At 39.9% G+C, this 15,462-nt stretch overlaps 2 protein-coding genes across 2 annotated transcripts; one reads left to right on the top strand and one right to left on the bottom strand.

Annotated features, from left to right (window-relative positions):
- The first annotated feature begins 3,589 nt into the window (after window positions 1-3,589).
- On the top strand, window positions 3,590-11,229 carry LOC140761309 (NPL4-like protein). The gene is made up of 2 exons (XM_073098581.1): window positions 3,590-4,761; window positions 10,736-11,229. The coding sequence occupies exons 1-2, from the start codon at window positions 3,775-3,777 to the stop codon at window positions 10,985-10,987; spliced, it is 1,239 nt and encodes a 412-aa protein (XP_072954682.1). The 5' UTR covers window positions 3,590-3,774; the 3' UTR covers window positions 10,988-11,229.
- Window positions 11,230-11,591: 362 nt separating this feature from the next.
- LOC140760791 (peroxidase 3-like) lies at window positions 11,592-15,150 on the bottom strand. The gene is made up of 4 exons (XM_073097802.1): window positions 14,842-15,150; window positions 14,454-14,645; window positions 14,059-14,224; window positions 11,592-12,141 (listed from the first exon to the last, which is right to left on the bottom strand). The coding sequence occupies exons 1-4, from the start codon at window positions 15,058-15,060 to the stop codon at window positions 11,735-11,737; spliced, it is 984 nt and encodes a 327-aa protein (XP_072953903.1). The 5' UTR covers window positions 15,061-15,150; the 3' UTR covers window positions 11,592-11,734.
- Between the last annotated feature and the right edge of the window lie 312 nt (window positions 15,151-15,462).

Genomic DNA, 15,462 nt, shown 5'->3' with positions numbered 1-15,462 from the left:
TACCTTTCATTACACTGTAGAAATATTAGTATTAGTACATATATCTCTTGTACTATGATATATCTTACTTAACATATGCAGTTATTGATAGTTTACTCATCTACATGTATCATATATGAGAAACCCTTGTATAAATATCTATTCTGAATATAGAATGTAGCGACCATGATGACTATGACATGACTTATACACCCACAAACACTGCACCACTTTCACCTATCATTAGTAGTCAGCATCTGACTAAGCAGTGCCCCTACTCGCTCAGCTCGGGGTTAAGAGTAGAGTGTATTATATATGATTATATTATTAGCGGCCTACACCTGAGGTCAGGAGCTTGTGTGGCATTCAGGTAATTATATTGTATAATCAGAACTAGATTATAATGATAGTAAGAACATGATTGTGAGGCAGAGATAAATCTTTAGTAGTACCCGACGACGCAGGTTCAAGACGTCCATTGATGAGCCAAGGGCTTTTGATTCTCCCAGTAGGGCGGTGATAATTTAGAGATAGTGAGATATGGGCCACGATCGGGGTCCTTAGTCTGATGGCTACAGACAACCAGTCATATGCAATGTTGCTATGCATGTTTGGGTGACATTACCGCTAAATGCGTATATATCCCTCTTCGATATATGAGATGATGGATGATTATGTGATGGATGATTTTCTTGAGAATATCTATATTGTGTGGTGAATGGATCGGTGAGCTATGATAAAACATGATTAATACATTGGCGAGCATGAAATAACTAAATTACTCTTTTACTTCTAAGCTTAACACGTAAATATTATAATTGAGATTTGTATGAATAAAATATTGTATCAAGCTTTATACCTATGTGGAATTATTTTGACGTGTTGTAACACCCCAATTAAAACAAAATCTCTGACTGACGCACACGCCGAGACCCTGGCTGACGAAGCCCCGGACCGAGAGCCATCGAGCCTGCCGACCAACCCCCCTTCGGTAAGCTTCCTACCCCTCGCCATTAATTTCAGTAGTTAGTTTCCCCTCCCTGATCAACCTCGGCGGTCGATGACCCCGCGTCCGGCCGCCAGTCCGAGGGCTCCGATGGAAGGAGAGAAACCCCTCCCTAGGACGGCTTCGGGCCCTTGGTGAAGGGAGGGAGGATGGACCCCCCCCTCTCCATGGCCGTTGGCCATGGAGCGCGGCCGTTGCCATAGGGCCGTCCTCCTCGCATTTTTTTCCCTTTTCCCCTTTCACCTACAAATTAGTCTCGTAGCCGTGCTGCCGGCCTCGTGCTACGCCGCCAGCCTTGTGGGCCTCCCCTCCCCTCCCCTCCCTCTATCTCCTTCCCTTGGAAGGAAGGGTGTGCTAGGGTGGGGGTGGTTTAACCCCCTACCCACACCCCTGCTGGGCTGCGGCTTAGACCGCAAGGCCTATGATAAACATGATTAATGCCTTGGTGAGCACGAGATGACTAGACTACTCTTTTATTGCTATGCATAACATGAAAACACTATGATTGAGATTTATATGAATAAGAGATTGTATCAAGCTTTATATCTGTGTAGACTTATCGTGATACGTTTAGGAACTAGCATGTTCCAGAATAGTGACTATTAATCTTTATCGATTGCATTGATTTAGTAACTCATGGTAAGTCATTTCAACAAGCATATTGTTATTGCTAGTAAATATAGGCATACATTGGATATACACATGTGATTTCATTGTATGGATCCTACTCGCTGGGCTGTAAGCTCACCACCACCATGGTGGTATTATTTCAGAGCTAGGGGACGCAGGTGTGGGTAGCGAGGAGTAGCTGCCTTTCTTTTTTTCAGTATGTCTATTAGTTGTATTAAGCCCCTGCGAGGGCGTTATGATTGATGATGTATTTTGGACTTTAGCATTGTATTTTGGATGTATATTTAGAAGGCTTGTTGTGGCCTGTGGAACTTGTATCCGAACTCTTATGGTTGAGTTTATTTATGAGGAATTTATGCTGTTGTGTGCCTTGTGAAATCCTTATACTGACAGGTCATGTGATGCACCGCGTGGGAGGATTTACCCATGCGGTTTAGACGTATTTGGAGGTTTGGGTGTTTCACGTGTAGTCTTTATTGATTGCATTGATTTAATAACTCATGGTAAGTCATTTAAATAAGCGTATTTTATTGCTAGCAACTATAGGCATGCATTGAATATACACCTGTGATTTCATTGTTATAAATTATATGGATTCTACTCGCTGGGCTGTGTGCTCACCACCTCTTAGTGGCGTTATTTCAGAGGTAGGGGAAATAGGAAAGTGGTACGGATAGTGAGGAATACTTGTCTTTATTTCAATTATGACTATGTCTATTAGTTGTATTAAGCCCCTACGAGGGCGTTTTGATTGGCATTGTATTTTGAACTTTAGAGTTATATTTTGGATGTGTATCTCGAAGGCTTATTGTGACCCGTGAAACTTATATCTGTACTCATAATTGTTTGAGATTATTTATGGTGTGAACCTATATTTTTTTGTGCCTTATGGAAACCTATAACTGACAGGTCACGTGATGCACCGTGTGGAGAGATTTACCCACGCGGTATCCATATGTATTTGGAGGTTACTGATGCTCTGTAGAAGCTGGCACTGAGTGATGCATTGTAAAAGGAGCATGTAAACATCGCGACTCATTAATCATATGTAATTAGATAGCATACATGCCAATAATCATGCTCATTGATACTTGTCACTGCTGCTCCATCCGACAAGTGCATTTGAGCATATGAGCATAGACCATATTGCAACCATTGGCACCCAGTGATGCATTGTAAAAGGAACATGTAAACATCGCGACTCATTAATCATCTGTAATTAGATAACATACATGTCAATAATTATGCTCATTAATGCTCGTCACTATTGCTCTATCCGACAATGTCCAAGTTAACTGAAATTTAAACACACTAAAATCAAAATTAACTAAAATTTCATATGATTTTAGTCAATATTAACTAAATCTTCTACCACATTCCAAGAAGAGAGTTGGCTGGGTTTTAAGTAGTGTAAGACACTAATGAGTTCAACAATTCACGCTTTAAGTTATTTAAGATGATGTCCAAGTCAACGTTTTCTATTATAAGACCCGTCAGATGGTAAAATCATATCAACACTCATATTTTATTTTTCTTTCAAAATTTTATTAAAAACACCGTGAGTTTTGATTTTATTAATATAGCAATAAACAAAATCTAACTCAAGATAGTAATCACTGATTTGTGATTACACCCTAAAAACTATTTCTATTTGCTCTTCCTTATTGGTATCACTGCAAGTCAAGCTGTACAAGTTGTGGTTAGATACGCATCCGATGATTTTAATTACCGCACGAAAGAAAAAAAATACAACGAGTCATATCAAATAATCAAAGCCATTAAATTCATACGACTAGTACACTGATGATATATCATCAGGACCAACTTGCATAAACTCAGCCTAAGAAAATCTCTATTGGAATCCAACATAGAGAGTCTGCCTTCCTTTTATGATTCACGAGCCCGAACCAACAATACAAAGTAACAAAAGAGAAAGCCGGGTATAAATTTCCTCCTGATCTCACTGCCGTAGAAATCGAATCCTCCCACTTTACTCCTCGAATCCACTAATCTTCTCTTCTACTTTCCCCTCCCACTCACGCCTCCCCCTGATTACTTCTCTCTCCTTCTTATTCTACATCATCTTCCTCTATATCTCGAATTCTCTCGAGAACTCCACGTCCTCCACCGCCGCCGCCATCGCCGCCGCTGCTGTCGTCATGATCATCCGCATCCGCAGCCGCGACGGCCTCGAGCGCGTCACCGTCCCCGACCCCTCCTCCGCAACCGTCTCCACCCTCCGCTCCCTCATCGAGTCCCAGCTCGGCGTCCCCTACGCCTCCCAGACCCTCTCCCCCGACCCCAACCTCCTCCTCTCCTCTCCCCCTTCTTACCCTATCCCCCTCCTCTCCGATCCCTCCACCCCACTCTCTTCCCTCAACCTCTCCCACGGCTCCCTCCTTTTCCTCCTCTCCTCTGCCCCACGCACAGCTCTCCCCAAGGCTCCCCCCACCTTCCAACCCGCCGGCTCCTTCGGCCGGAACAAGATGACCATCGAAGACCTCGTCGCCCGCCAGATCCGCGTCTCCAGGCAGGAGACCCCCCACGCCGCCGGCGCCTCCTTCGATCGCGACGCCGCCCACGCTTTCCAGCTCTACGTTTCCGACTCTCTCGCCTTCGCCGTCAAGCGCGGGGGTTTCCTCTACGGGAAGGTCTCCTCCGACGGTGTCGTCGCTGTCGACTTCATCTACGAACCGCCGCAGAGCGGCACTGAGGACGCCCTCGCGCTCCACCGCGACCCCGAGGAGGAGAGGCTCGTGGAAGCGATCGCGGCCGGGATGGGGATGAGGAGGGTGGGGTTCGTGTTCACCCAGGCGGTGGGTAGGAAGGGGAGCGAGACGGGGGAGTACACGATGTCTGGCCGGGAGGTGCTGCAGGCTGCGGAGTTGCAAGCGGAGGGGAACATCAAGGAGTGGGTCACGGCCGTCGTCAAGCTAGACACGGCTGGGGATGTGCATTTCGAGGCTTTCCAGATGAGCGATGTGTGCGTCAGGCTGGCAAAGGAGGGACTTTTCGTGACGGAGTTCGGAGAGGACGATGATCCGCGGATTTCAAGGATGAAGAAGGAGGTGGTTGTAGGTGTGAAAGATATGAAGGAGGTCGACAATGACTTCTTTTTGGTGCCTGTCAAGATCTCGGATCATCAAGTAAGATTTTTTATTGCAAATTCATGCTAAAAATGTTACAATGTTTACATCAATTTGATTTTTTTTTATGCGCATCTCGGAATTGGCAAACTATTTCTTTTATTGTTTGGTTGCGGTGATCTTACTGGTCTTGGTAGGTAAACCTCTGAATGCGTTGGCAAGTTTGGATGAATTAGTGTATAATTTGTTCTACTTTTCTAGTTATGCTTAGACATTATGCTGCAAAGAATAAGATTTGGTCTTTCCGTAGTATTTGAACCTTTAGGTGGCAAGGTATCTTCTTTTATCTACTTATGTATCTTGTGTCTAACTGTTGTAATCAACAAACTTAAAAGGAAAAAAAAAACATAGATGGTTTCTTGAGCTAGTTCAATTGATTTGATTTGCATCCTTTGAATCTGATACTCTACTAATGTATTGAGATGTTCTGGTCTGCATGATTAGATGGTCACAAATATTAATATTGGCTTTTGGTTTGAGAACTAGAATACTGGTTTGGGAAATTAGTTGCAGGAGTTATGCTTCCTAATCATAGCCATTTGTGTTTGGTTGGAAAATTTCTTTGCAAATTGGAGTTTAAATATTCACAAAATTTATGCTATGATAATCTGTACTTCTATATATCCACTATGATAAGATGGCAACAATGTATTATACAGTTGAGATGAAGTTCATTTTAGATATGCAAATTTCCTTGGCCAAATGGTGAGAGGCAGAAGTTAAAGTCGTTATTATAGTTCTACAAACTTGCCGATGTTCTCCAGTTGAGAAGGTATTTGGGGTTGCATTGCTGATCAACAGTTCTTAAGATATTGGTTTACGTCTAATGAGTAGGGATTTGGGGTTGAATTTTATATCAATAGTTTCTGCTGAGTTGCAGTATAATTATACTCCTCTAATAGATACTCATTAAACATCACAATGAGAATAAGTGGGTAAGAGAGGGGTGGACATTTGTTTCAAAAATCTCAATTGGTTTTTCTCCTTTTGCTTCATTTTCATGAAGAAAATCTCAGTTGGTTTTTCTTCTTTCTCTTCTTCATGACGAAACAAAGTTCCAACTCTAAGGAGAAATAACAAGTTTGAAGATTGAATTATTTGGACATATCCGGTTGAAAAACTTGTTATGTTTGTAGTAGGAAGTGGATATGAGAGGGTGGACATAGTTTAGACTTTGGAATTGTAGGCACAAAATAGAGTTAGAAGGGATGGCATTTTAAAACACCCAAACCTCCAAATACACGTGTAAACCGCGTGGGTAAATACCCCCACGCAGCGCATCACATGACCTGTCAGTATAAGGATTTCATAAGGCACACAATAGCACAAATTTACCATAATTAAACTCAACTATAAGAGTCCGGATACAAGTTCCACAGGCCACAACAAGCTTTCCAAATATACATCCAAAATACAATGCTAAAATCCAAAATACAACATCAATCATAACGCCTTTACAGGGGCTTAATACAACTAAAAGACATACAAAAAAGAAAGACAACTACTCCTCGCTATCCGCACCTGCGTCCCCTAGCTCTGAAATAATGCCATCAAGAGGTGGTGAGCTTACAGCTAAGCGAGTAGGATCCATACCATCTAAAATAATGACATCGCATGTGTATATGCATGGTGTGCCTATATTTGTTAGCAATAACAATATACTTGTTGAGATGGCTTAACATGAGTTACTAAATCAATACAATCGATAAAAATTATCAGTCACTATCCTGGAACATGCTAGTTCTTAACGTATCAAGATAAGTCCACACAGATATAAAGCTTGATGCAATCTCTTATTCGTACACATCTCAATCATAGTGTTTACATGTCATGTATAGAAATAAAAGAGCAGTTTAGTCATCTTATACCTACTAAAGCATTAATTATACTTATCATCGCTCATCGAGCTATTCACCAAACAATCATGCATCACATAATCATCCATCATCTCATATATCGAGGGGGGATATATACACATCTAGCGGTAATACCACCTACACGTGTATGGCGACACTACAAGTAACCGGTTGTCTGTGGCCATCAGACTAAGGACCCCAATCGTAAGCCCATATCTTACTCTCTCTAAATCATCACCGCCCTTAGCGGGAGAATCGGGAGCCCTCGGCTCATCAACAGACGCCCTAACCCTGCGTCGTCGGGTACCGCTAAAGTTATCTCTCCGCCTCACAATCATGTTCTTCTATCATCATAATCTAGTTTTGACTATGCAGTATAACTACTTGAATGCCACACAGGCTTCCGACCTCAGGTGTAAGCCGCTAATAGTATAGTCATATAAAATACACTCTACCCTTAACACTGGGCTGAGTAAGGGTACTGCCTAGTCAGAATCCGACTACTAATGATAGGTGAAAGTGGTGTAGTGTCTATAAGTGTATAAAGCATTCTGACCACTAATGATAGGTGGAAGTGGTGCAGTGTCTATAAGTGTATAAAGCATGTCATAGTCACCATGATCGTTATATTCTATATTCACAATAAATATACATCTATGCAAGGGTATACCATACAGGATATATATAGAGCATTATCACACTAATGCTTATGCTACATTAACATTCTCATAATATTATGATGAGCAAGTTGTCAATAACCGCATATATAAAGATACAATATGGTGTACTAAATGCATGCATTAATACCGACATTTCCTACAGTGTCATGACAGGTATAATGACTGTAATTATATTATTCTAGATTTGTATAACTCTACTCGCCTGGGGGATCTACACAGTATGGTAAATCTCGTCAGCTAGCCGGCTCCTCCGGGATCCCGAAATCCTCCTTACGCGATGTCAATCCTATTAATTCACGCAAGTAACGCCATATGTAAGATTAGCGAACTAATAGAATTAATTATCTTATTAGAGCATTTATGTTTGGCAAATACATGAGTCAAGGTCTCCTAGGGCGAGTCCTATGTTATCCTAAAATTCACATGATACTAAATTGTTATTACGGGTGGTTAGGCTAATTAAATCAGATGGAAAATAGGTAAACGGGATTATAGGGTTGCCCCAAATGGCTAGGCTGGGGGTATTGGATTGGGCCCAACCCCAAATCAGCAGGTAAGGGGGAAACAGCTCATGGGCTACAGTCCAAACTACAGCCCACCGGCTCCATGGGCTGTAGTCTGAACCGCAGCTCACAGGCCTTACGGGCTCCATGGGTTGCGCCTTATGGGCACATGGGCTGTGACTGGACCGCAGCCCACAAGTCTCGTGGGCTGCAGTCTAAGCCGCAGCCCAGCAGGTGTCGTGGGCTACGGTCTAAGCCGCAGCCTAGCAGGGGCGTGGGTGGGGGTTAAACCACCCCCACCCTCGCACGCCCTTCCCTTCCAAGGGAAGGAGATAGAGGGAGGGGAGGGGAGGTCCACATGGCCGGCGGCGTAGCGACGAGGCCGGCGGCACGGCCACGAGACCGACGGGTAAGTGAAAGGGAAAAAGAGAAAAAAAGGGGGGGAGGTGGACCCGACGGCGACGACCGCGCTCCATGGCCGGCGGCCATAGGGAGTCCATCCTCCCACCCTTCACCAAGGGCCCGAAGCCGTCCTAGGGGGGGGGTTCTCTCCGCCCACCGGAGCCCTCGGACTGGCGGCCGGACGCGGGGCCGTCGGCCGCCGAGGTTGAGCACGAGAGGGAACTAACTACCGAATTTAACGGGGGTTGAGGCTTACCACGATCCGCGCGCTCGGCTTCGTCGGTTCTAGAGCTCCGTCGACTCCGACGTCGGCAACCCGCGAGAGAGGGAGAGAGGTGAGGTGGAGGAGAAGATGAGGGTGGGTCGGATGGCTGCGGTGAGGGGAAGAAGGAGATAGAGGAGGTGGGGAAGGTGGCGTGCACGGTAAAGGAAAGGGAAAAAGAAGGAGAAGAGAGGACGAGGGGCAGAGTGGTAGGGGTCGACGCGTGCGTCAGTCAGAGGGAAATTATTTATTTATTTTTTTATTTTAATTTGGGGTGTTACACATTTCCTACTCGATCAATTTGGTCTATTAAGGGTATTTGTCATTGTCTTTTAATGAGATAAGATTTAAGGGATATATCATGATAAAAAAGTTAAGGCTGTTTTGTTAGAAGCGATGGATAAAGGAAACACAATGTCTTCTCTAAGCAAACAGCTCTTAAAGCTAATTGCAGTTGCTAGCTAGGTATTGTTTAGATGAAAAGGTTCATACAAAAGAAGTTTAATGACTTAAAATGATGGTTGCATTAGTTATCCCTGATAACCAGAGTTTCTCTATTTTTTTTATACCAAGACTAACAAAGAAGGGAGTCACAGTTTAAGATGCTCTTTCTGATGCAGAGGGAAATTAATGGCAATATATTGGTGGACATTAAGCCGCCTCTAAGTTATCAGAAAAACACTAGATAAGCTAAGTAATAGCAAATTAAGGAGCAAATAATTACTAAATACTTTTTCAACCCCAATGAAAGCCATATTTCTTTTGATCTTTCTCTGTTAGTCCTTTGATCCCTTGCATCCAATCTCAACAAAAACCAGTTTTTTTTTTTTTACCTTTTTTCTGATTCTATGTTTATTAGTCCTCAGATTGCACGTGTTTATTATGCTCGAATTACCCTTTTGTTTCTTCGAAGAAAGGAGAATAGCTTGGGGAAAAAAGGCATACTTCTTGATCATCTTTTTATAAGATCTTCTCTTATTACCTCAATTTTGAGATTGGCAAGTTCTTGGCTAGACTAATGGTATGTATCTGGTTCCTGCTGAATGATCATTGTCATATTTGGAGATTTTGGTTTCCCAACTACAACGTTCCTTTAAAGCATTATCTTTCTGATAATTTCCAGAAAGTGCAATCAGTTTGATCTCTAAGTAATGGTTTGTTAGCTGCCATTTTAAAATTCTATCTAAAGCTCTTGACAATTGTCCTGTATCGTATTTTTGTGATTAGATTATGTGGAAGAATTCAGTAGTTTAATTATGTAGGTATTAAGGAGCTTTCCTTTTTGTGCATTCTGCAACATCTATTTGGCAGCATTTATGTGTCTCATCAGTAACCTTGTAGATAATGAACTTGTGGTCATGAGTTGACATATTCCTGTGTACTTGCCTTCTTGATTAGCATTGCTGCTCTTTGCTCTATGTTGATTTGTCTAACAGTGTTCCATCTTCGGTCTGATTTATGTAATGTTCTTTGACTCTTTATAATAGTCCCTATATTTTTAAATTGATAGTATCTTGTGCCACTTTAATTATTCTTAGCTCAAGTTGTGCTTTTAATACATAATTATTGCATACTTTTCCATGGATTCCATTGACATATACATTATGTGAAGACTTGAACTAATCTTAGTGTTCCTGCATGGTAGACCTCTATGAAGTAGGTTCATCTATACTTATCTTTCGACAAAAAAGGGATCTAAAGCAAATCCAATACAGATTGAAATTAAGATTATACTTTGACATTCAAGTTGACCTTCAGCTGAGCAATTGAAGTTGCATATTGACATAAATTTCAATTAGGTTGAATATACTCGAAAGTAGAATTATAAATTTCCAAAGTAATTACTTTTTTCATAGTAATATAGTTCACTGCTATAAGGACTATTATCCGTCAAAACATTGTCTTGTTACAGAACAAGTCAGCCTTCTAATAGAGAAGAATCAAAATGGGTTTTAGATGTAAAGTCAAGATGGGGGAGGAGTTGCCATGAAAATTGGACAATACGAACGGGGCATTAACAAATAACGTGAGAATGTGGACTAGACTCAAATACAACTTTTACCACAAAGTTCTCTGTTTGCTAAGTTAATACATTGGTTAAGTGGTACTCATATGTCCCCTAGGGTTGTGATGAGACTAATTTAAAGCTTTTATTCTGTAAATGTAGCAATTGGTGGGCATGATATGATTGGAATATTTTAGTAATGGAAATAACTCTGTTTTTCCTTCACATAATAACTATTGTTCCTCACATAACATCTGCCTATTTAGGGTTCTCTCTCAACAAGCTTTCCAATAGAGAATCGGATCACTACAGTAACGCTGAAGGCACTGAAGAACCACCTTGATCGGTCGAAACACCTGCCCTTTGTCAAGCGGATCTCTGATTTCCACTTGCTCCTCCTGCTTGCCAGGTTCTTGGATGTAAATTCTGACGTTCCAGCACTGGCCGAGTGTGTGCAGAGGCAAGGGACTGTACCAGAAGGCTACCAACTTCTGATTGAATCCTTGGCTGCCTCGTGAGTAAGCAAAATAATGCCATGTGGCAAAGTTGATACAAGTTCCTGTCAATTTGGTATTAACTTTATATTGTTATTATAGTTTACTTCTACTATGAGAATTTTGTTTCTAAGTAATGACTTGTTTATATCTTCATGTGCTTTGTTCGAAGATCGTTCTTCCGGCTTCATTTCTTGTGTTGCGAGAATCTTTAACAGCCTATTGAAGTATTTATGAGCAAGTCATGGATTATTGATTTCCTGAAACTGGAAAGGAATTTATGTATCTTGGTTTTTGAATTTACGTTGATGCTACAATGCTGCTGTGTCTACTAATTCAGCTTATCAATCTTGGCTTAAGAAGGAATTGAACGAGTTATTTTTCTTTTCTGGAAGGCAACTGGAATAGCCTTGCTTTAGTGAGTTGTGATAGAGATGGGGAAAATAGGCAAGATGGCCAAAAGAATGCCATCATTAATGTCTAACTAATGCATAACTTGTCTAAATTACTCCATGATGATCAGATTTTGTTCCAGAAATTTGGTGGATTTAATCAATTCCTTTGATCTTTTTTCAACAATATCACTTCCTTCCATCCAGTAGAAAAAAAAAGAAATTGTACGCCACAATTAGAACAATTAGTACACATTTTATTACTAAAACAAATTTACCACAACATGCAACCACATGACAATATACACCTTATAAAAACAAACTTATTTCATCCCTGCATGCAACTCTTCTGTAAACACTTAAGAACACTCCTGCTAGCTCAAGAGTTCACAACACGGCAGTTCTTCCTGATCTCTCCGGCTGCTCCGGTGAGCACACCGACCTGCCCCATCCTCTTTATCGAGTTCTTGAATGCATTGAAGAAGTCGTCTGAATTGGTCAGCTTGTCGACGAGGTTGCTCGCCCGGCTGTTGGTCAGCAGGGCAGCATCAGACTGAAACAGCCCCTGGTTCTGCTTCAGGTTGGCATAGTAGTGTGGGTCAAAGGTGGTGCTGCTCCCAGGGTCCATGGGTACTTTAGTGGTATTATCAGAGAGGCTTGTGCACTTGGTCTTGAGGAATGCAGCATAGGAGGGACTGAGGGATGGATCTGCATCATTCTTTCCAGTAAAGTTGTAGAGCCTCTTGCTGAAGAAGTTGCAGTGGCCAACTCCAATAGTATGTGCACCTGCATAATAATATTATATGCATGAAGTAACTCAAAAGTCTCAAGGAAATGTGAAAAAAAGAACTTCTTTAAAGGATAAATTACAGTCTACCTTTGGCTTCCATTTTTAACTGTTAAAAAGAAAATGTGAAAGAAAAACTTAATTACCTTCATAGAAATACAGTCTAATTTGATTATGTTACTGATAGTTTGATTATTTAGCAATTTGCTTATGACCGAAAAATATGGATGCCGACGACGATGGTAAGGATGGTTTAGTTATTTAAAATGTTAGTTTTGCTTAAGTTTATAACACAATATTATAAGTTGAAATCAGGTTAAACTATTGGGGGTAAAATATAATTTGCCTAAGCTTAAGTGATTAGGAAAGCACTTGGTGTGATGATAAGATTCTCATAACATTTTAAAATTACTCTCCAGAACTTCAAGCAGTAATTAACTATGTAATGTGATATTAGGTCTGAGACATTAAGCTGTTTGATCTTGACATATTCCTAACAAGTCTGTGAATGAAACCCATGCATTAATATCTATTTATTAGAATGGAACAAACCTTTTAATTAGCTAGCTAGTTTATATGGATACTGCTGTCCCTATTGGGACTGCAACCATGTCAACTTCAATGTTTGAGAACTTTCCAATAGATAGTTGTCCATCTAATTAACCCTCAGATAAGATAATTGCCATGAAAATTGAATTTTAGAATTTTTTATACAATAATTTGACAATCAACCATAACCCATCAGAATGTGAATAAGTTAAACCTATTAGAAGGATTGAGCTTACTCATATTCCACTCGATCTAACCAAAATATAAATAATATATATATAAGTATTCTAGCTATTAGATTGGAATCTAGTGGTTTGATATTTAGTTCTAAACAAGCTGTAAATGAGTTAATAAAGCTAGCTAAACTATAAAGGCTAGTTGAATTGAGCTCTAAATAAAGACAACTGAGGCATGCTCTAAATCAGCTTGTCTTAGATCTTGCAATTGGGTTAATCTCCCAATGTTTTGTTCTCTTCCCCTCCATTAAGTGTCGGTTGGACTTTTGAGCATACTTCATGATAGGGAACTTTGAACAGTTCTAGTTTTGGAGTTATATATCTGTTAATATTCCACCAGCATATGGTTGGGTCTGTATCAATCCTTGTCTCATCTAAGGGACCCCCATATATCTTAGCTAGTAACATAAAGTGAGAAAGGACATCATTTTTCTTGAAAAAGATTAGGGGGAGTGAGGAAGGACAAGGCCAAAGCAATCAAGCATCTATCTAGCTTTGAACTATATGATAGAGAAAGCTGAGCTAAAACCCCTTACTCTCTTTGTCTTTGTCTCCAAACCTTTCTGCAACCTTTCCTCCTCCTTTTCTTTTTAAGAATATTAAGAGTTTAAAAACCTTTACTTTGTTTTTATAGTATTTATCATTCAATCTCTATCTACTGTAGAAGGAGAGCCAGTTCTATTTCAGCCTTTTATTTTACCTTCAACAGGAAATGAATATTCTTAATTATTCTGTCAATAACTTGGGGTGAAGGATATAAAGTATAAGATTCCACATCTCATAAGATGATTTGTTTAGATGTCAATAAGTTGTAAAGTAAAAGAATCTATAGTAATATTTGGTTAGACAACTTCTATAACCTGAGATAGAATTCTCTCTATCCACACCTTGTTGATGAGCAGAGAGGGATTGTGCCATTACTATATCATCAGATGGGCATCTAAGGATAGGTTTGGAAAAGTATTGCCTACGATGTAGACGTTCTGCTGATCACTGTTGATGAAATAGTATATAATTTCAATGTTTTTAATTTCTTATTATCTTTAGTACTTTATAATTAATCTATCAATATTAGTCTTACTGTCACACAAAGTGATGCTGTTACTTTCGTTTAGTGTTGTTACAACTCACCTGAGAGTACAACGAGATCTTGAACGGAGAGGCCATTGTTGGAGAAGTCCTTCACAAGAGTTGCGAAGTCGGAGAAAGGAGAAGGGATGCTGGCATTCGCCTCTGAAAGCTTAGATATCGTACCATCCCTCCTCCCAGTCTGTACTTGCCATAGTGACTTTTTGAACTGCGCCAAGAAAAGAAAAGAAAAAATATATATATCTTAGTCATTTAATAGCATTTTTTGTTTTCTTTTTATTTTCTTCGCAACGTAATAAATATAGCTCTGATACTATGTTAAAATTTTAACTCGAAAACAATAGAATGTAGTATATGATATATATATATATATATATATATATATATATATATATATATATATATATATATATATATATATATATATATTTACGTACTTGAAAGGATACTGAGTCTCTAGCCGCCAATGCAACTATATCGGCGCAAGAGACTGTCTCAGGGCAAGCCTTCTCCACCGCCGTCTTCACCTTGTCAATGACTTCAAATCCAGCAAGCGATTTATTAGGTCCTGCATCTTTCTCCGCAGGATTTCCCGTGGTCGAATCGATCAAAACAGAAGCATCACAACCCTAGATATATATATATATATATATATATATATATATATATATATATATATATATATATATATATATATATATATATATATATATATATATATATATATATATATATACCGATACACCATGACCAAGTAATTAGCACAAACATCATGTATGTATATATATATATGCATGAGATTATTTGTGAGGTTGAGATTCTTACCCTAACAAAGCAGTCATGGAAGAACAGCCTCAAGAACTTTGCAGGCAATGCTGGATTACTCTCAACATGATTCCATATTATTTCTTGAGTGATCTCCTCAGCCTTGGGGCAGCTCTTCTTGTAGAAGTTATGTTGCAATCCTGCAGCTTGGCTGGAAGAAACAAAACTAGCAAGAGAGACAGCTAAAAGTATCAAGAGATAGAAGCAATTAGACCTCATCTTTCTAACTTCTTCTTATTATCTTTTTCCTTTTGGACTAAAGCTAGTGAGAGCACCACTATGACTATTATTGCTTTGATGCAAGGATGAGATACATTGCTTGCCTTTTTATAGACAAGTCTAGAGTTTTCCCTTCATGAGAATTTGATATATAATTATGCACCAATACAGGTAAGCATGGTTAGTTTAATACTAAATTGCGTCCATCACGGCCATGGTCAACTGTTGATTAGTAAACTAATTAATAGTTTACATTAACTCAGTTGAAATGTTCCACACTTTATGTATAATATTTTTTTTGGAATTTATATTTAATTCTTTCCTCTTCTTGGTTTTATATTTTTGCCGAGAGAGGAGTATGTGGTGCCCGGGAAGAATAAGTAGATCATTTTAGTCATTTTA

The sequence above is a fragment of the Typha angustifolia genome, chromosome 6, assembly GCF_048772165.1.
Source record: "Typha angustifolia cultivar Huaian chromosome 6, ASM4877216v1, whole genome shotgun sequence".
NCBI classification, from domain to species: domain Eukaryota; kingdom Viridiplantae; phylum Streptophyta; class Magnoliopsida; order Poales; family Typhaceae; genus Typha; species Typha angustifolia.
The sequence above is the reverse complement of the archived record's forward strand: the minus strand, read 5'-3'. Positions and strand labels throughout refer to the sequence as shown.